Here is a 21,666-nt window from a genome sequence, read left to right as displayed (position 1 = left end):
AATGAGGAAGTTGTAAGTGCTCCTGTACTCAAGCACTGATTAGAAGGTTTAAATAAATCATTATTTACTGAGCAGTACCTCCACATGTCTGCAGAGCATTCATAAGTTCCTGTTTGGCGTTAAGGCAGTCATTGGTAGAATAAATCAGCATGAAAATAATCTTCAGGGTCTGTGTGTGGATTGTACAGTACCTCAGGCAACTTTGGCTCTTGACATAAATCTGAACACTTCATTAGAGATTAGTTCAAGGTGCCCCGGCAACCATCTGCTCCACACAAGCAAGGGATCTTTGTGTCCTCGATGGGAAACTTGTAGTCGTACGTGATCTCTTCATTGACACCTATTGGCTGCCGGGAGTAAATCACTATCTTCTTCCTGGACTCCACAGAGATGATCTTTGCATAACAGTTAGGCTGCAAGAGAAAAAAGGTATTTTGCATGAATGACCTTACTAAACAAATTGTTACCTTAAGGATTTCTGCAGGTTTCAACAAGATTACTTTAAGACTTTTTAAGACACTATTACAATTTCTTTTGAAGATTATTTGCAGTTACCACAACAGAAGAGCATATTTAAGATATTTGTATTCCCTATAATTACAGACCACTAACTTTTAGGCTTTTAAAGGACCAGCAGAAACCCTATGAACCCATTTAAAGGGACTCTATTATGCTCATCTTCAGGTTCATATTTCCATTTTGTGCCTCTACTGTGACATGTTTACATGCTTTGATGTTCAAAAAGGTCTTTATTTTTCACATACTGTGCTGCAGCACCTCTTTTCACCCTCTGTCTGATTGGTTTGCTGGCCGGGTCTGTTGTGGTTGGAGATGTCCTGTCCCTAAGCCTATCACGTACAATGTGTCGGAGTGTTAGCCAACAGAAGCGCCAGTGTTATATGCAGGGCCGGCCCTTGGCATAGGCAGTATAGGCGAATGCTAAGGGGGCATCAATCTATGGGGGGCGCCGAAAATTGAAAACAAAACAAAAAGAAAAAAAATGTATTTCATAATGTTGGAGAAATGAAAGCTTTAGCGCAAGTTCAATAAGGAAGACCTAACACGAGTCACTTACACGTCACTCTATGGCTCCCTTCCCCCCTCATTAAATACGAGGGCGTCACCCCTCAGCAGCCAATCGCTGCACATGCTAAATTCCTTAAATGCCTGCTCTTCCTCCCTGTCAGTTGTCATTGCAGATGATCACACGCAACCCGCCTCCACCCCTCTCGCCTCACGTCTCCTCCAGGACAAAGCTAAACCTTCCCCCTTCAGACCGGTCTCACCTACTCATCACCACCACCAGTGTCTAGACCCCGGGGATTTCATCGGAGCGGTTCTTTCCCTCCTGAATGATTATCCTGCAAACCGGGGCCTAATCGCCAAACACCATTACATACTCCTGTTGTATTATCGTGGCAATCATTTCATTTATATGACGTGTAAACAATAAATATGTAATTCTTACATCACGTCTCTCCGGTTTGAAATACTGTTTTCTCCACTCTTTGAGTTGCATTGATACTGTGGGTGACTCTGAACTGTGTATGACCTTGCAGCTGCCCCTTCTTGTGATAGGAGGAGGCAGGGCATTTCATGTTGTTGATATTTATGAGAAGACAGACTTGCTGTCTCCTAAATATCTCTTGTCTATGAGGCGTGAAGGAAGTATGTGACTCTTTCCAGAAGACGTCGCAGATGATCCTGACACCTTTCCGACACATTTTTTATTTCAAATAAATCGAACTCCCAAAAAACGTATACAGCTTTTATTAACATTGGAATTTACTGTGTAAGCGGCCGCAGGGGGGAGAGCTTTAGAGAGCTCTCTCCTGAAAGACTGAGAGGCTCTGATAACCTCAGCTCAGTGAGGTAAAGGCACACCTTTATATGATCATTATAGTTATAAAAAAATAAGAGAATAGATTTTCATCTATTCTCTTATAGTATAAAATACTATATGACAGTAAAACAAGTTGTTATTAATAAACAAGAATACAGTTTAAAAGGGGAGTGATTTGTAAAATATCCATAAATAAAAAGAAAATCTGTTTACAGTTCTGTTTCATATGGGTGTCGAGAGATGTAGCCATAGATCTTTTCGCTTTTAACTTCAATATTAAAAAACAAAATCTTCCTGGGGGATAGGATACAAAATACATTTGCACACATCTTGTGTCCATATCTTTCTTTAAAGTTATCTGGTCATACCACAACCGTGCACGTGAATGCATGCGCGAGTCATAGTGAGTGTCTGCATTTTGGGAGGGGCGCCAGCTAAAATCTTGCCTAGGGCAGCAAATTGGTCAGGGCCGGCCCTGGTTACATGGTGATGTCACTATTACAGAAGTAAACCAAGGAGTAAAATGGAGGCGTTTCAGGCAGGCGGTGATTGTGTGGGAGAGAAAACTCCCTTCGGAGGTTACCACAAAAACCGAAATAACAAACAACAGGAAAGGGAAAAACAAAAAAAGCATAATAGAGCCTCTTCAATCTTCAACCCCATGGAGTTATACTGGCTCGTACTCACATTGCAGCTGTGGTTGATAAACCTGGATAAGTTCCCATATTTAGTGGCATCAATGATGGTCTCCTGATCAACCCGGAACAAGTAGCTGCTGCCAATGCCCTCCTCCTCGTACCTCTGCTCCCTCATGTCAGCGATGATCTAAGGAGAGTGAAAACACATGAGCCTTTTCACGAGTGTTCTTAATCACCGTTACTGTCAGTCCTCACACTCCTGGAAAGTACCCAGAATAACAGGCGGGTCCCAGGGGGCCACTGGGCCGATTCAGGGGAAACAATCAGGGGAAAAACGGCTCTCTTGAAGGCTCGACAGAGACATTTGTTACCAAGGGAGCATTATGAGCACATGATTAGCTAGTCTCACCTGTCTGATGATCTGGCCCACATACTCGATCACCATCTCATCTGCTGTGATCGGCTCCATTGCAAACAGGCCCCAATCATGAATATGACTCCGGCTGAAACGAATCCTCTTCCTTCGGAACTGATTTATTGAGCATGACAAAATGAGACACGTGCCATTCGTTAACACAGGCCCCACATCTGCATTCAGGTCATTCAAACGACTTTGTTCAACCTCAGGTAAAAAAAACATCACCACAACAAAGTCTGTTCATCTGGGCAAATACGCTACTGTTGAGTTTGTTAGTTTTTTTCTAATATCTCAGGCGTAGACTTTTCCTTGTTTTGAGCAAAATCACATTAAAAAACACATTCACAAATAGTGTGTAAAGTGAATTGGTGTGGTAGTAGCTATCTCAACTGTGGAAACATCTTGAAACATCTGCAATGAAACTATCTATATCAAAGTCCTACAACTGGTCAGGTACGAACAAATTGTACATACAGTACGTTTCTCACTATTCTGGCACCTTGCACAGCCAGTAGAAGATACTTTGTTTACTTTATATATATATATATATACATTTTATTTATTCACATGTCAATATAAGCATATGGGGAAATGCTGTTACAAAGTTACATATAAACACAAACAGTGCCTGATTTAATCAAATGTATATTCAACAGACCTCGGTTGTGACACTGATCAAAGACTATTCAATTGTTTTCTTTGTATTTAGACTAAAATATGCTAATAGTTACTACACGTACATTTTTATAAAATGATTTTGGCATCAAGGTTTTCCCAACTGATTTTGTCTGAACCTTTAATGTACTTACCTTCAGCTGGTTGAACTTGACTAGGTCACTATCACAGCTGAAAGAGGAGAGCAGGCGACGCTGTTCAGACCTGAAGTCAGATCCGGCTCGCAGTGAGGTCTGTTGCTGGGCAGGGATGCTCGTTCCCTGAAACACATGTTGACATTAAGCATTGACTCTAATAAACTGGGCAATGAGATCATCACAGTTTCCTCTGGTTGATACCTGAGTGCTTGTAGATGGAAGCTCAGGATTCAGCTTTGTGTGGTTGAGGTATTTCATTTTGTCTTTCTTGCTGATTTTGTAGAATCCTTCAGAGCGAGCAGAGCCGGTCCTGTGATTGGGCCACCAGGATCTGTGCTCCTCACTCTGCTCTGTGATGACTTTAGTCAGTGAGCAGTGTTTAAGGAGGTCAATCAGAGAATAAAATGCACTATATTGTGTATCAGGCAAATAAAGTTATCTTAATATATTATTAGTTTGTAAATGAATGTTTCAATAGCAAACATTGGAAGGGATTTGCAACAGTCCTTTACACCCGAGTAGAAGCTTCATTCACAAAGTTACATTTCAAAATCAACATTTGAATGCTGCTGAGCATTGTTTTTTTCGATTCAAATATATACATACTATTATGGAATTCATTTGTGTATGCTACAGTTTCCCATTGATATTGAGATAATCACACCAATTCATACAATATAAGTTACTTAGTTCAGCGACTGTAAACAAGAGTTACAATTAGTAGACTAATCAATTAAGTGTATGTAGTGTTATTAAGTGTTCATCTTTTGGTTTTAGACTGGTAACTTATGAAACTGGGAGACATTTTTCACAATTTTCTTACATCTTATAAACCCAGTGATAATAATAATTGGCTGATTAACTGATAATAAAAAATATTTTAGATGCAATCCTAAAGTAACTCAATTGGATGTTATTCAATTTCAACATTAAAGTTGGTTAAAAAGGATATAAGTGTGAGGTATCCACAGAGTGTCACTGATCCACCCGAAGCCATTATCCCGTGCCTGCAGCCTGTCGTATGTCCGCTGCAGCAGCCTGGCGTCTTCTTCATCCAGACCCTCCTTCCAAACACTATGAAGTATCCTCCTCTCCTCAGAGAGAGAGCGCCACCTGTCAGAAGCGATGTTAGAGGGGAGAGAACCAGTGTTTCTTTTAAGAAGTCTTCTCCGATGAAGAATTCTCCACCTCCTCTTTCGCTTCCTCCACTCCTTTCTCCTTAATAAGGATTTGTCCGTCTCTCTACTATTCTCCTCATCCCGGAGCCCAGGCATATTCTCCAGGCCCTGCAAAGGCCTCATTCTCACACCTGAACTGACCCACATGCTTTTCCCTTGAGCGGAGTCAGAAGAAGACTCAGAGGAGCTGCATGGTGAGGACACTGAGATGGGGGAGCCTCCGAGAGAATCGTAAAACATTGGCTGTAAGTTTGTCACCATTTTTCTCTTGTGGACTATGGATCTCCGGGGTAGGATGATGTCCCTCCCAGGAGTCTTTGGGGCTGTGATATACGGATTGCTAGAAAGGGGGCTGCTAAGATGGGGGCACATCACTGTGTTACCTTCTGACGAGGTGGTCTCTCTGCCTGGTGTAGCTGGAGCTCTCACAGAGCTGTACTGAGTCCATGATCGTCTATCCTCGCGACCAGGCGTTTTGGGCATATCCTGGTATAAAGGGTACAAAGCAAGTGGAGAAAAAACGACCTCGGTGGCTGTTGGAGAAAGCACTTCATTGGTAGATTCCTCACTTTCCAGTTCGGCCACTATGCCCTTGCCTGGTGTTTGGGGTCGTTCTTCCTCCACAGCGGGGGATGTGGGTTTGCTCCTCATCAGAAGGTCAGGGTCGCTGTCCACCAGGCAGCCAGTGGGAGTCAGAGGCCTCAGGTTTTCTCTGTTCCCCGTTGACATCCACTGAGGGCTCTCCATCTCTACGTCAAGATGTTGGCCCACTGCTACACAAGTATAACAATACAATATTAGAAAAACATATTTTCACCAACATTTCCTTGGAACAAATTTCTAAAAAGGGCCCAATGGGAAAAGGCACAAGACGTACAGGGGACCATTTTCTGACGCGCAGGGTCCCTTGGACGCTTTGTTTAAAAGTCACATTTCTTGTTGGGAAGTCCACCAAACCACAGAGACACACAGAAGGACCTCAAAAAGAAGCAAAACAACCAAAGACAGACACTATAAAGAGAAAATCACCAGGAAGAGAAACACTTTACCAAAAGGTGAAGCAGAAAGAAAGGGATGCAAAATGACCACAGAGAGACAAACAACACTCAAACTGTTCAACCTGGGAGTCCTAAAGGTGAGAGGGGCTGTAGATGGTCCGGGGGTTCGCTGGTTTGGAGCTCCATCATGTCCTCCAGACAGCACGGGAACTGGTTCTCCTCTCTTTTCTCCCAGTGATATGGATCTGGCCATTCCTGCAGCTCCAGCTCCAGCTTGGCACCAGGGGTCAGCGGGGCCGAGGGGGTGGCGGGGGGCTCAAGCTCCATCGACTCTTCATCTGACGATATGAAGATACACTCAACTCTTCTGTCGCCCTCCTCCTCCATGTCTTCATCTTCAGGACTGAGTTCAGAGTAGGACGAGTCCTCGAAGCTCTCAGAGGAGAACGAGTCTGAGGAGTCGAAGTCTGACGAGAACTCATTGTCCTCTGAAGTGCTGCTCTCTGAGAAAGTCTCTATAGTTGAACAAAATGAACCACAAATATTTAAACATGTTTTAAACATTTAAACATATTTAAACATTCAATGTTACAACTGTATGATATTTAACGTACCGCTATCCAAGCTCGCCACTGCTTCACTAGCTTGGAAGATGACTGCATCTTCATCTTCTGTGTGTTTCTGTGTGGACTCCTTCTCTTCCTCAGGATGATTGCTGTCATCATCATCATCATCATCATCATCATCATCATCATCTCTGTCACACTACAGTAGAGCACAAGTTCAATTATCCATTCTTTCACACTTTAAAGTTGACAGCACATGTATAACTTTGATAGATTTTAGTTGTAAGGGGAATATGAACAACCTCTAAATTTGTTGTGACCCCTGACTGCATATTTCCAGCTGTTTATCGAAATTCATGTAAGATATTTATTTCAAGTTAGGATTCAATCAACTTGATAGCAAAATGCTCAAATAAAAACTAACAACTGGCTTTAAAGTCTTGGCTTTTCTTTTTGCAATTTCACTATAAGTTTCGGAGCAAAATGTATATTTACCAGGATTTGAGGATCATCATGAACTGGCACAACCGCCTCCAATTTATCAGATGTTGTTTCCTCATCTTGAAGTGTGTTATCTTCGTCTTTCCCTTCTTCATCATCATCGTCACTTTCAAGCTCATGTGGTCTTGCATGTCTGCGTTTGGCTCTCTCAGATGCCAAACTCCCTTTGTCCTCCCCCTGTTTCACATCTACATGCAAAGAGAGCAACGGACAGAATCAAGCTACAGTCTATATAAATGAGTTCATAAATTGTAAATGAGGGTTAATCGCAATAAAAGCACTCACCAGAGCTTTCATGAGTAGAACACAACACATTTTCTATCTCTTCTGATGTAACAGTATCACCTGCTCTTTTCCTTTTTACCTGCATGATCAAATTGTATTTTATTTATCAAGTCATGCACGCTGGCATATTTCACATCATATAAAGCACAATAGCATACCTTGAATGAAGGCAGTCGAGGTTTTTTGCCCTGGCCACTGATGTGACAGAGGGGATTTATAAGTTTGCTCCTTTCTTCAATACTTGTTGTTGCACTTTTCAAAGGAGAAACGTGTATCTTATGAAAGAAAAACAATAACAATGAACATACTGTTTCTAAAAGGACACATTAATGTATTTATTCATGCTGTTTCATCAACCAATTTATGAGGCGACAGATGAAAGATAAAGAACTTACCTTTACTTTCTTCTCTTGACATACCCACCAGTCCTCAAATGCCTTGAAAGCGACCCCTTCAATCATTCGGCGTGTAATATCCTTCCTAATAATCGACTTCAGTTCATCCATGATGACTTCTAAAACCTTTTCCACCGTGGCCTTATGAGGGTTTTCCCGCACAAGCAGGAAGTCTGGTGGTGGCACAAAGGGGTTAAACCTGGGGAAAGGTGGAAGAGGCCATGGAGGTCGAGGGAAATGCAAAGGAGCGGTTGGAGGATTCCCCTTATCTAAAGTGCCTGGAGGATGAACAGGTAAGGGGTACCTGTGCACAGGAGGTGGGGGTCCAAGGAAGGTTGGTGGTGGAGGAATAGAAGATGGAGGTGGAAAACCGGGAGGAGGAATATAGATGCCGGGGTGATGGCCCCGAGGTGGGATCCAACCCGGAGGTGGGATGGGGATGGTGCCATTAGGCAGGCGAGGTGGGATAGATGAGATAGACGGGGGAAAGGGAGGAAGGGGGAAAGCGAAACGGGTGGCTGGTGGATGGGGGCACCCTGATTTAAAAGCAGGAGGAGCTTTGGATGAGGGGGGTTGAGTGTTGCTATTGAGAGAAAAGGATGGAGGCTGAGGGAGAGGGATCTGTCTGGCTGGTGTTGAAGCTCTGAACGCTCTTTTATTTGAGTAATCCTTATTCGAGTAATCCTTATTCGAATGACGCTCCTAAGACACAAAATAATTAGTTTAAGTCGTTTTCAGGACTCTAAAATAAAACGTAGATACCACAACGTTAACTGCTACCACTTTTGATAGTAAAATGCCTAGTTTAAACAAAACAGGAATTATCATGTAAACAAATTCACACGATGTTGATTTTCTTAAATGATCATGAACTTATCTTTTAGGACATTATTTTCCATTATGACCTTGTTTAAGAATGTTTGAGGAGTAATTACCTTTGAACGTGAGAATAACTGCAACCTTTCTGCCTGTTTTTCGTGGTTTATGTGAGCCCTCCTTTCAAAACGTGTGAAATCAGACGGAGGCTGAGAGTCTCTTGTTAGAAACAAAACAGCTTGAGTGGTTTCATCTGGCTCATCTTCAATGAGGTCATTGAAGGAGCGCTGATCTATCGTTGTGAAGTCACATGAAGTTGGAGTGCGAACAGGTGAGTCATCTGAGAAAGGGGAGGCGTTAGGGGAGCAAGGTGAGGTTGGGCTGTCCTGAGAGTGAACATCAGCCTCCAAAGAGTTTCTATAGAAGTAGGACGGGTCAGTACTCTGGCTGTTTATCAGCAAACTCTCAATACGAGAGTCCAAACTCTCCACCTCAGGCCTGGGGCTTGAAGAAGAGTTACCAGCACTTTGGGGTAGTTCTGTAATGTGTGCATGGTCATCAGATGGAAAGGAAGCTGCTGTCTGATATTCAGATGTGAAATTAATGCTCAGGATACTTAAAGAGTTGGAGCTTCTATCAAAATCCTTAGAGGTAGCAGTGACCACAGCTCTGGACTCCTGACTGGGAGACTTAAAGTTAAAGGAAGCATTACTGTGATTGGAGGATTGTGCATTGTGCCCCCACAGTGCTAACTCTTGGCTGCTAGATTCTTTTGTGGTAGAATAAGATTCTGCTAGCTGGGGTTGGCATTGCCTCAAAATGAAGTTCACATCTGAGACTTCGCCAGATCCTCTGCAATACCTCTCAGTCTTACGACGCCAGAGCTCTCGTCTTAAAAGTGTGTGATCACTAAAGGTGGAGGGCTCCCCCTGGGGGACTGGAGTCGCCTGAAGACTGGAGTAGCAGGAGTCCTGGGACAGAGGAGTGGCAGACAGGCACTGGGAATGTGGTGTTAGCCTGAAGCTGCAAGGTGTATCCTGCCAAATACTGGAGTAGGCTGTGTCCAGAGAGAGGGGGGTGGCGATGCTGGTGGGACTGGAGATGCTCAGATGTGTCTGTGTGGCTGCGCTGCTCTGTAAGAGATAACAAGATAACACATGAGATATATTGTCCATAAAAACGTATTAGTTCAACAGCTGGTTTATAAATATTGAATGTATTCGATATTCATAAACCAGAACAAAAATGAAAGCAGACCAAAACATTGATATATCATATTCATTTCATATAAATCCTTTAAAAATATATGTTCACAAAAAGAACATGGAATTATTTTTGATGTATATTAATTAGTATTAATTTAAAGTTTGACATGATTCGTCCCAATTCTCAAGAATGGGTGATATACGATTACTTCACGGTTATAAATGCGTCTGTTGTGTGAGTTGTAGCAAATCAAAAATGGGTTTCATTTTTTTGATTTACTGTCCTGTCGATGAAAACATGCACCTCTTAGTTAAATGACCTCAATTGATGTTGATCTTCTTTGGATGGATGACTGAAAAACTTAGAGGTGTGCTTGAACAGAGCAGAGTTTACCTGCCAAGTTTGGGTGTAGAAAGCAAAAGTATTACATTTAAAACTAATGTGAATTAAAGGTTTGACCACTGGAACTGTATCTTTGGTATCTTGTAAACCTTTGAGGGTTAAGTGCTTTGTGTGTATAGCAGGAAAATAAATACATAAATGAATCAATCATAAGCAGCTTAAACAGTTTACCAGCAAACCCTCGACTAAGCTTTGAATAGCTTGCTCATTGCTGCCCACTGGCAGCGTCCAAGGAGTATAAAGGCCCCGTAAGAGGAGCTGGAGATATCGCGTCCTGTTTTCACCTGAGGAAGGTTGCATATTGTAATTAGTCAACAAACTCAAAGAGATTAAAATGTTTAATTACAATTCATACAAATATGAGGTAGTTCTAAAGTCAGTCGTACCTTTAGGATCAATTTCCACATGAATAACATTTCCCATCACTGAGGTCTGATGGAGGTGCTGGACAGCTTCTTTTGCAGCCCTCACTGTGTCGAAAACGACCTTTGCAATCCCCAAATGCTTCTTGTTCTTAGGATTGTAAAATATTTCCACTTCTTCGATGTCCCCATATTTATTGCACATATTAGTCAAGAACGCCTCCCTCACATTGTCATTCAGCCTGGAAAATGTCACTTCGTTGGGAGGAACGGGGCCAACATACCATTCATCAACCTGAAAGGACATAGGTAAACAAGAGCTCCCATTATTGTCATGTTTACTATTATTATAATAACTATGATGCTCATAATGAAGATTACCTTAAATTTAGAAATCAAAAGGTCAGTCTTGTTGCATTTGCTCCACAGGCGGCAGACACGGGGATCTCTGACTGTCTCTACAGGAAACAGACCTAAATCCTCCACCTGTTGAAGTAAACAACATCCATCAATATAATGTGGGGGGAGAAGTATTACGTTATTTTCATTCAATGAAAGTAGGAGTTGCACACAAAAAAGGACTCTGATACAAGTTAAAGCATTAATAACATTACTTAAATACAAAATAATCTTCAAGTATAAAAGTGTAGTACTACTGTATCAACGCACTGAGATTGGCTCTGGCTGTGTTAATTACTCGTAAATTATACTGTTAGATTATTGATATGAATGCAAGCAGCATTCAAACATTGTAGCTTACTAAGGTAGTCTTGAGCTAATACTCTTCTGCTTTATTTAGAGGTTACTTCATTTGAATAGTTTAACAATTGAATAGTATTTTACAAGAATATTTGTATTAATTTTTCTTAATGTAATCCTAATGTGCAAAGTAACTTAAACAGTAGAATCCAAATGTTAAAATAGAGTAATAAGCACAATAGAGCAATATTTACTTCTAGGTTGAAGTAGAGCAGAGAATTCAAAATATTAATATCGTAAACGTAAGTACGCTTTATAAATTCACTTTAACCCACTTATCTATTTACATGTAGACTCCTGCACTTACTTGGTCACTTACAGTACATTCTCTGCATTATTTAGCTTGTTGTATTTATTTTTTTATTTATCTGAGATACATATAGTTTACTTCATCTGCATTACTTGCACATTGGTCTGCAACATAATATGCACTTTTTTATTCTAATCTATACCACTATAATATGCACTATTTTTATTTAAAGACAATCTACTGTAGCTACGTGCATATGACAATAAAGCCTTTGAATCTTGAATCTTTGATAATAGAAACAAAGGCAATGCTTGTTTGGATCAATAGAGGAAACAGGCGGCTATGTGTAATAGACAACACAAATATATGTATAAATGCTCACGGGTATGTTAAATTGCTGTCCATCGTAACGATACACTTTGTACAGTCCATTCGTCGATGCAGGGTCAATAATCAACTTGCAGCTTCTCCAGAACTGAGGCGGTGTCTCTCTCTCAGAAGTTTGTTTTTCGCTTTCCATTACATTCGTCAAAACCTGGAAATAAAAGATTATAAACACCGTATCTTTTAGCATGATAAACAGAGCTGCTTACATCAGTCCGCCACTGGAGCTTAACACGCCCCAACAGGTGATGGAGAGCATCACCTGTAACGTTATCCTTCTCAAACAGATTGTGAAATGAAACGTGATCAAATACTCAAAGTTAAGTCGACCAATAATATGCTTTATCTCGCTTACCTGTAACTACAAAGGTTATATCCTTTGTTGGAGCAACATTGTGGAAAAGCTGTTGGGATCTTCGGTTGTTTTTACAGTTCGTCGCCCAGGTGGATAGAAGATCAATCCGCCAGGAGACAGAGACGGAATATAGATCCATCGGTGAGGCGGAAGGATTTAGATGGGTTGAAGGTGTGAACAGGTGTGAGGTGTGTTTCTATAAACCTTAATAATACATGTTTATAATTATAATATGTATTAATAAGTTATGAATACAGCCTATGACTTACTAACAATCAAACACAAATCGAATAATATGACAAAATGTAAAAAGTTTATGTAAAATATAAATGTTAATCAGATGTAAATCAGGGGACTCCGAATAGAGCATGATAAATGGATCATTCATTTAAAGTTTAAAGAAAGTATTGAGTATTAAACATTGTCAGTGTAATGGCATTAATAATCCAGTTATAAAACATAATTACAGAGATGTTATTGTGAAAATGTATAACTGATCCTACAATAATAAGAAAGAGCATAAATAAATAAAAAGTTTTTACAAGCATTCTTATTCATTGTATTCTTATCTTGTTTGTATTGCTTGATTGTGCTTTTCCTCAAGTATGCAAAGCTTCTTTGGTAATGATGACTAGGGCTATATAAATCTGATGTATTATTTCTGACTTTTTTTAATAGTGACTATTAATGTGTAATCATTGGATATAACAAATATTTGTTTCACAATCTTTTTTTGGGAGTAAACTCTATTGTAACAGGGAGAAGAGAACAGAAGAAGGAACGTCGGGTTGGAAAATTTACGCTGTGCTATATTTAGCACAGGCGAATGCAGGGAAGATGTGGACTACTTGTTCAGAGAAACAACAAAACGTGCACTAATAGAGAAAGGATTGTCGGAAAAAGTCAGCAAGCGGAGGAGTTTGTGTGCTTTGTTATAATGCAGTCATGCTTTGACTGAGTGACAGCTATCTCAAACTGTGTGCACACTTCCTGTGTGGTTTTCCTTTTGGTTTTTCATAGACCAAAATACCATTTATGCAATACATGTCTAGTTTTCCTTGTTTGTTTTATCCAGGCATTTTTGTAAATGTAAAAAACTGTATTAAAAAAATTAAAACAAAACTCAAATTATCGCAGATGTGTTTTATTCCCGAACCGGCAACAAAAACAAAGTCCTGCTGACTCAAGTTTAAAACACCAGATATATGCAAAACTTACAATTCAGTTATTTGCTGAAAGAAAAAAATCCCTTTAAAAGCTGTGCATCGACACAAACAGTGGAACCTCTCTATATACATTAATATGGATTAAATAAATAAACCAGCAAAATGACCCACAGAAGAAAATGCCTTCATTTGCATTGATCTGTGGTAATTCCTTTCAGAAGTGTCCAGAGAGTGTGAGGTTATCTGGATAAAACCTTCTTTATATATTTCTTCGTGTGAAAATAAACATCAACAGTGATCTTTAGAAAGGTAACAACCAATTTTCTAAACGTGTGTGTTAGTGATTGAACCCCTTTTGGATTCTAGCTCTCTGGTTTGTGTCACGAAGATATTATTATCAGGTGGAAACAATTTCAATGCAAATATTGGGCGCTAGTGATCTACAGAAACATAACTCAGCACAAACCATGTTTAGATAAATGACCAGAGTTACCTTGGTATAATATCAGTATTTTACAGTTGAGCAATAGTATTATGAACAAAATGAATTGTCGTCCAGCAGCTAAAAATATTTGCATATTTCTTCATTTAAGCACTTACTGTGTTTTTGTACCAGCGTTACAGTAGATATAAAGAAGAGTATAGAAAATTGTCAAACCCATGTAAAACTATTCAACAATGTGCCACAGGACAAAGACACCACACGCTAATTCACACAACCTGTGAACACACAAGTTTGTAAACTATTAAAAGTAAAAAACATACAAACTCTAAAACAACAGTTCCAATATGTGCATGCTTTGTAACAATACATTCAACAATACTTTTAAAGCTAGTTACCATTTATGGATAACAGTATGTTCACAAAAGCAGCAGGAAATCAAGAAAACTCATCATATTTTGTACCCTACATTTATTCTGCTATTTATTGTGCTATAGAAATATGTGTAATGCAATAACACCCTTTATTCAGAAGTGGAAATTTGGCTCAGATTACACACAAATACTGTTGGGTTGATTTATACTGTAACTATTTGTTTTGTAAAAGATCTTAACTGCTTTTTGCTCAAATCTTAAGACTCCAATGCAAACTGATTTTCGAAGCTAGTTTAGCAAATTGTAACATGTACATTGTTCAAGACTAAAACATGTAGTAAAGTTCCTACACGATTCTTATGCATGTATTGTATTATATGATTATACTTACTCATTAAACAACCAATTAGTCCAATGAGTATGAATGTTTGTATATAAAAAACGTTTTAAAACATGCAAGTTGTTCCATAATTTCGGTTTTAAAGCATGTATACAGTGATTCAAATCAAACTGATATTTCAGTCAGATAACTCAAACCTTGATTTTGAACGTCTGCATTGAAAATAAAGGTCTGGTAATGCTCTCTACAAAGCCTAATTTAAAGCCAGACAAATGTGAGAACATGTGAAATCAATGCAACCCACCATGGGACGATATAAAGGCCACAGGTGCATGCAGCAGTGGTGGTGAGTCACTAGTGTGTCTGCCCGCAGCAGCACAGATTAAACCGTGGCAGCTCAAATAGACCATTAAAAGGAGCAGGACTATCATTTTATACCAGGCTTCAACAAAGAATTTTGTTTTACATGAATATTGAAAGAAAAGTGGCAAGGTTCAAGAGGTTCGATCCCATTCCCTGCTGTCAACATGTCTTTGGGCAAGATACTTCACCCTGAAATGCTCCTGTAGGCATGTCTACAGTACTGAAGTGCTTGTATGTTGCTTTGGACAAAAGCGTCAACTAAACGTTAGGGCATATAAAAACAAGGAAGTACACCTTTAATTTGTGCACAGTTATACATAACAAATAAAGCTTTTATAAGAGAATTTCACAATAAAGGCATTGTTGAATGTCTGCTGCTGTAGCGTGCTTACTGGCTATAATCAAGGATAGTGGATAGTGGCCTTCAGGTCGTCGTTCTCACCCCGATGGTCCAGCTGGCTCTGGAGCTGGATGACCTGCTCCAGCTCTTTGATCTGCCGGTCCGTTTTGTGACTGACCAGAGTGCGGTAAAAGTGGACGGCGAACATGATAAAAACGAGTCCAAACGGCACCATGATGCAGGTGGAAGCGATGGCTGCAGCCTGCCCTGAACTTATAGTGCTGTTCTGCTCGTCAAGGCTTCTGAGGGGTAAGAACTTCACCCAGCACAAGAGCATCACCTCTGTGAGGAAGAGGAGGGTGCCGATGACTGTGGAGAAAGCCCAGGCCAACTCTATGTGGCGATGCATGCGCTCGTGGGGAGACTCGTGGACGGAGTTGAGGTTGTGAACATTGCTGACAGCCTCGAGATTCGGGAGGATGCAAGTGCTGACCATGAGGGCGAAGAGGTGGACTGCAACCAGGACTGTGGTGCAGGCACTGAAGGCTATCAGCAGCCCCGGGGGGTACTTAAATTCTCGCTCCAGCTGTACCTCCACCATGGCAACCTTGGAAAATCATACAAGAACAATTTATCTTCTCCAATTGATATCTTCATCAGTGAGTAACACAATAGACATGGCTATCAGTTATATTACTCTACATGTTTTACATAAAAAGTCTAACATAGACAACTCTAACCACTGCTTTCTCTTCCCACACAGCAAAGACAGACAGCTGCGTATGTGGATAGAATATAATGTAAAATACAAGTATTTTTAGATGTTGTTCTTGTTCTGAATTGGACCTATTAGTAGTGTGTGGACAAAAGAGTAAACGCAGACTTTACAATAAAGCAGTGTTTCTCAAACTTTTTCATACCAAGGACCACTTAACCAATTAAAAAACACTCGCAGACCACCTAACTCCACAAATATCCAAAAAACACATCGTTTTCTAGAACAGATTACAAATCGCCTGAAAATGGTACAAACAAGTGGCAACATGTGTGACGAAGGTGTTGTGCTGGGCTATATCATGCAATTGAAAGTGAAACTTAAGCTCGCTCCATTGCGGAGATATTCCCGCGAGAGCGCGGGAAACTTAGATTAATTAATTTAAAATGTGAAATGTTACCAATATACTCACGGACCACTAGGGGGCGCTCACGGACAACAAGAGCAGGACAACTAAGTAACTGTAACTGCATTGCTTAAATACAGATTTGTAAATCAATCATACCATTATACGAGCCACATATAAGCTGAAGAGGAGCATGGGTTATAGTTGTATGCAGTATTGATGTAGCTTGAGACAAATTTACATTTTATAAAACAAATGTACATTTTATAAAACAGAACTACATTAGCAAAACACTTTTGCCAAAGAAAATACAATTTAACATTAACAAATGTCGAAACACTTTAACATTTCCTGAAACACTTTAACAAACTAGAGAATCAAACCGGAAAGGGAATGCCCATCATACCAGAAGTGACGTGCAAGTGATTAACACAAACTTACGTTTGTTTTGGCGGATAGACCGCCGGTACCTATGGACCTTTATGGTCGTTAAACATGTTTTGTCCGTTCTGTGGAAACCACCTGGGCCACGTGACACGGTTTTGCTCATCGCGATATACTTCCTCTTGCGCAAGGGATACGTTCTCGTGCACACAAGAAAGTTACAGGTTCGCCAAGTAGGAAGTGGAGCTGTGACTTTTACACACAGCATTCGCTGTGTTGACCTTCATTAGACAGCTAAAGAGCGACTACAGGCTGCTTCGTTATAGCCACACACACCTCTACACACACCTACACACACCTCTATACACACACACGTCCTGGTGACCGGACATCTCCTCCTTCATAAATAGAATAATAAGGCGTAATAATCGGGCAGTTCGATATGTGTGTGTGTGTGTGTGTGTGTGTGTGTGTGTGTGTGTGTGTGTGTGTGTGTGTGTGTGTGTCACTGGCATTTGTTTTCAGAAGATATTAAGATACTGTCGTCCGTTCCGGTACTGCGGTCAACTCAATCGGGCCTTTACGGTAATCGCCGAGAAGCGGCCCTGACGCTAGTAGTACAAGAGTAAAATAATGCATGTTTTTTCTGCTTTATTTGCGATACAAATAATTTGTACCATAAGTTCTTAATAAAACTGACACTGTTTGACTCAGTCCTAGTTTGACTGCTACCAACAATAAAATGCTACTGGAGCCTCGCAGATGGGGCTGCTGCAGCCCCCTCAGCACCCGCCCCCCTTCCCGCGTCCATTCGCGATGTCTCGCTGGCCGTTTCTCAATCGCGAGTACACATGCTGCAGAGCAACTATTTCAAGTATACTACGTCATCGAGGGGCGCCGAAGGACTGTTTAAATGCCCAGCATTCTGCGCCACTCTATGACGTAATATACTTGAAATAGATGTGTGTGTGTGTGTGTGTGTGTGTGTGTGTGTGTGTGTGTGTGTGTGTGTGTGTGTGTGTGTGTGTGTGTGTGTGTGGAGGTGTGTGTGGCTATAACGAAGCAGCCTGTAGTCGCTCTTTAGCTGTCTAATGAAGGTCAACACATAGCGAAGGCTGTGTGTAAAAGGCACAGCTCCAATTCCTACTTGGCGAACCTGTAACTTTCTTGTGTGCACGAGAACGTATATCGTGATGAGCAAAACCATATCACGTGGCCCAGGTGGTTTCCACAGAACGGACAAAACATGTGTAACGACCATAAAGGTCCATAGGTACCGGCGGGCTATCCGCCAAAACAAACTTAAGTTTGTGTCAATCACTTGCACGTCACTTCTGGTATGATGGGCATTCCCTTTCCGGTTTGATTCTCTAGTTTGTTAAAGTGTTTCGGCAAATGTTAAAAGTGTTTCGACACTTTAACCGTAGAGACAAATGTGTCTCTAGCTTTGTAAAAGTGTTTTGCATCTCGTTAATTTGTTTTTGTTAAATCGTATTTTCTTTGGTAAAAGTGTTTTGCTAATGTAATTTTGTTTTATAAAATGTAAATTTGTTTTATAAAATGTAAATTTGTCTCAAGCTTTGATAAAGTGTTTCACATTTTGTAATTGTCGATTGCACCTATCAGCCACCGAAGTGTAAGGATATAAAATGAAAGTATTCCTAAAATTGGAATTACAAAAATGTAAGCAAGTGCAAGGGGTATTATATATCTTACCTCCCCATTAATACATTTTAGAAACAAGTATGGCTACTTGTCCACTTGTGTTACCTAAATAAGCTAACAATGCAAGCTTATGTTAACTTGGTGTTTTCTGTCAATTGAAAACCAAAGGAACAAAGACATTTAAACAACATGGGTGAGTGCTTGTAGTGCTGCTATGCGCAGGGCCGGCCCGTAGCGCTGGCGTTATAGATGTTCGCCTAGGGCGCCAGATCTGGGGAGGCGCTGAGCTGGTAGTTCTGGGAGGGGAAAAAACATTTGTGACCGTTGGTGCTCATCCTAATTTTTGGCTTTGATGTAACAATATTCATAATTAAGCAAATGTAACACCCTTTAAACCCCGGTTACACGTTTCGATTGCCCTGTACGATGGGCGCTGTAAGTGATGAAAATGGGGAATGTTGGCATATCTGGCGGCCGCAGCTCACAGCCAAAGTGCGAGTGAGCGAGGGAGAGAGGGAGGGAGAGAGGGAGAGAGGGAGGGAGAGAGGGAGAGAGGGAGGGAGGGAGAGAGGAAGCCGGCCCTGGCTATGCGGTCTACTTGTTGTGGCGGAAGGTTATCCCGCACTGGTATGTTGGCAAGCACAGTGGAGTTTACATAAAGTGTTTTGTTTATCTTGTTCCGTTATTATCATTCCACTACTGCACCGTGAGATACATCTCGTGCACATGCAGGCAGACGCATCTCGGAGTATATTTTATTAACTTTTAGTTTTTTTACAACACTGTCTGTCATTACGGAAATGATAGATGGAAAATATTAAGGTCTGCAGCCGTCATTAGGCCTTTAAAGTGACAGCCTTTGAAAACAATCATCTGCGTCACATAACGTCCGGCTGTGTGTCTGCAGTACATGCCGATGGCCTAAAGTTGAGTTTGCATTAACGCAGTAATACTCTGTAACAACAATAAGTTAAATCAATGATAACTTACCATTGCGAATCCGGACAAAAGAGCAGAAGTGCGACTCGTGGCTTTTAACTTTGCTCGACTCAAGTACAGTTTTCTCCATGACAGAGCCTGCAAGGAGTGCTCGTTCAAACTCATTCCGAAAAGTTAATGTCCCGGTGAACTTTTACAAATTAAAGATGTCAACCGAAGTGATTTACTGGATGGAAGTCGATGAAGTACACCGACGAAAAACACACGCTGGGAATTTGCTTCAGATGAGGTAAAACATCTAATAAACACTAGATAGTACAGAAAGCTATCAAACTATGTCAAAACTTTCCTGCAACAGCTGACCGACTGTCAGGGTCTATCAGGAAACACAAGATACCCACAATCCACTGCGGTAGTCCGCCTCCTTGCGTCAGAAATTCATAATGGAGCTCTTGTTTTGTCTTTTTCTTTAAGATAACATCTTTTTGTATCATAAACCCATCCGCTCATCTGCTTTTCTGTATATTTTAGTGGCATGTGTTTTTCTTTCCTTTTTCCACTCATTATTCATTTCATAAAACATGGACACATTAACAGCATGTGTATACAAAGCTATGAAAGCCCATTTCCGCCATAGACTGTACACTGCGATGAAAAACAGATCTTCAAAAAAAGTATTTATGGCTTATAGCCAGGCGTCATTTTCGCTGGGGACATGTCACCACCACTTTTTGAAACGGATAATTTTGGCCCCATTACAAATGTTCTGAAAAATAGCGTTCACAAATAAATGTAATAATTTAAAGAACACTGGTTTAGTGTCAAGATGTGCAATTTGGACATGTTAGTCAACTTTAATAGAAAATGTTTTTAAAAAACGTTCCTCCTTACTCTACTGATTGAAGTAAATGTTGTCTTCTTGCTTTATTTTCTAGTTAAAGAGTAGCAGAATGCGCAGTTTACATGAAACAGAAAATATGTGTCCCCATTTACAAAACAAAATTGTAATTGTTATTGTTGCAAAAAAAAATTAATAGAGGAAGAGCTTGTGTCTTTGATTCAGAAGGTGGTTGGTTCAATCCCAGCCATGCAGTTATCATGTTGATTTGTATTGTGCTGCTTGTTACATTTGTGCGTGTTCTCACATAGTATCGTGGAGAAGAGCTTCAAATCTGAGGTCTCAAACCTGTTAAAAATACGAACCCTTACACTCCTGTTGCTGAGTTTTAGGTAGTAGCTAAGCCTTTAAGCAAATAGAGTATGATGCATTAGGACTGTGACACTCTCTTTTTTTAATAATAGATTTAGGTTATGAGTCATTTACTGATGTGTTGTGCTTGCTGCCCTCAGGTGGTGGAGGGCTGCTATGCTACACCCTCTATTCATTCCACATTGGTCAGATGTGTGAATTCAACACTGCAAAAATCCTCACAAACACAAGTGACGGATTATTTAAACTTTCTCCTGTGCTGCAGCAGCATCACAACACAAATAAGTCACTATTGTGAGATACAATGTAATACAATTGAGAACGTTTTTTTCTTATTTTTAGAAACCAAGTCATCGTTTTTTAAATAGCCTACTAGGTTAAATTACTTTTTTGATTATTATTTTTGGAAAAAACTAATATCGAGTAATTGTTGTATTTACATACAATTTTTCTTTGCACTTTTTTCTTGAACTTTTTAATGTATTTTCATTTTTTTGTATCTGCTCCATTGTTGAAGGAGCCAGAGACTAAAGGTTTTGCCAAAACTAAGCTATAGCTCTTGTATAGAAATGGGCGTCACTTTGTTCGAAAAAGTGTGGGGACATTTTCTCCAGATTTAACATCAGCATAGCAGAAGACAAAATATGTCCTTCTCCTGGGTGTTGAACCATGAGCACCTGCATGATAATCCAACGCATAGACCTCTGGACCACCAGACCACCAATGTGTTTTAAAATGTTGAAGACCCAACTATAGGTCTTGCTGTGATGTGAATTTGTAGGTATGGAGGACAGAACATGACATAAGTAAAACAACATGAATAAATACAGGAATAAATAAATACAAGACTAAATAAATGTGAAAGAAACCCATAAATAAATAAATGTGGAAATAAATACACAAATAAATAAATACAAGAAAACATTTATAAATATGGAAATAAATGAATAAATATTTTCACTTACAAATGAACTTTGATTGACTTGAGTTTGGCACGATTCAGAGGCCTCAATAGCCAGATATAAATGTGTATTAGCGTCAAAAATTGTGTTGCTATTAAGTAGATCTTCAATCTGTTTGCAGTACACCTGCTGTTGAATAAAAACATGTATAAACTATATTAATGTCCATTGGTAATAAAAAAACTAAACTTT

General features: G+C 40.2%; 2 protein-coding genes across 2 annotated transcripts; both read right to left on the bottom strand.

Annotated features, from left to right (window-relative positions):
- Nucleotides 1–47: 47 nt before the first annotated feature.
- LOC117543926 (histone-lysine N-methyltransferase SETD1B-A-like) lies at nucleotides 48–12,352 on the bottom strand. The gene is made up of 18 exons (XM_034212590.1): nucleotides 12,169–12,352; nucleotides 11,812–11,964; nucleotides 10,802–10,906; nucleotides 10,445–10,715; nucleotides 10,230–10,342; nucleotides 8,570–9,583; nucleotides 7,635–8,336; nucleotides 7,398–7,514; nucleotides 7,240–7,318; nucleotides 6,949–7,142; nucleotides 6,502–6,652; nucleotides 6,010–6,402; nucleotides 4,664–5,662; nucleotides 3,913–4,079; nucleotides 3,709–3,834; nucleotides 2,891–3,010; nucleotides 2,531–2,668; nucleotides 48–413 (listed from the first exon to the last, which is right to left on the bottom strand). Exons 2-18 carry the CDS (start codon nucleotides 11,947–11,949, stop codon nucleotides 240–242), a joined length of 5,001 nt encoding a protein of 1,666 aa, XP_034068481.1. The 5' UTR covers nucleotides 11,950–11,964; nucleotides 12,169–12,352; the 3' UTR covers nucleotides 48–239.
- Nucleotides 12,353–13,296: 944 nt separating this feature from the next.
- On the bottom strand, nucleotides 13,297–19,701 carry LOC117543976 (calcium release-activated calcium channel protein 1-like). The gene is made up of 2 exons (XM_034212679.1): nucleotides 19,354–19,701; nucleotides 13,297–15,800 (listed from the first exon to the last, which is right to left on the bottom strand). The coding sequence occupies exons 1-2, from the start codon at nucleotides 19,465–19,467 to the stop codon at nucleotides 15,255–15,257; spliced, it is 660 nt and encodes a 219-aa protein (XP_034068570.1). The 5' UTR covers nucleotides 19,468–19,701; the 3' UTR covers nucleotides 13,297–15,254.
- Nucleotides 19,702–21,666: the final 1,965 nt, after the last annotated feature.

The sequence above is a fragment of the Gymnodraco acuticeps genome, unplaced genomic scaffold (assembly GCF_902827175.1).
Source record: "Gymnodraco acuticeps unplaced genomic scaffold, fGymAcu1.1, whole genome shotgun sequence".
Lineage (NCBI taxonomy): Eukaryota > Metazoa > Chordata > Actinopteri > Perciformes > Bathydraconidae > Gymnodraco > Gymnodraco acuticeps.
Note: the sequence above shows the minus strand (reverse complement) of the source record. Positions and strands in the feature narration are given on the sequence as shown.

What these genes read in the sequence shown, in the direction of transcription:
- LOC117543926 (XM_034212590.1), bottom strand. Translation starts at nt 11,949, where the DNA reads ATGGAAAGCGAAAAACAAACTTCTGAGAGAGAGACACCGCCTCAGTTC. An exon ending in TTTTGATTTCTAAATTTAAG is followed by an intron (nt 10,716 to 10,801) that starts GTAATCTTCATT and finishes ATGTCCTTTCAG; the next exon opens with GTTGATGAATGGTATGTTGG. An exon ending in TTCCATCTACAAGCACTCAG is followed by an intron (nt 3,835 to 3,912) that starts GTATCAACCAGA and finishes CATGTGTTTCAG; the next exon opens with GGAACGAGCATCCCTGCCCA.
- LOC117543976 (XM_034212679.1), bottom strand. Translation starts at nt 19,467, where the DNA reads ATGAGTTTGAACGAGCACTCCTTGCAGGCTCTGTCATGGAGAAAACTG. An exon ending in TTTTGTCCGGATTCGCAATG is followed by an intron (nt 15,801 to 19,353) that starts GTAAGTTATCAT and finishes TGATTTTCCAAG; the next exon opens with GTTGCCATGGTGGAGGTACA.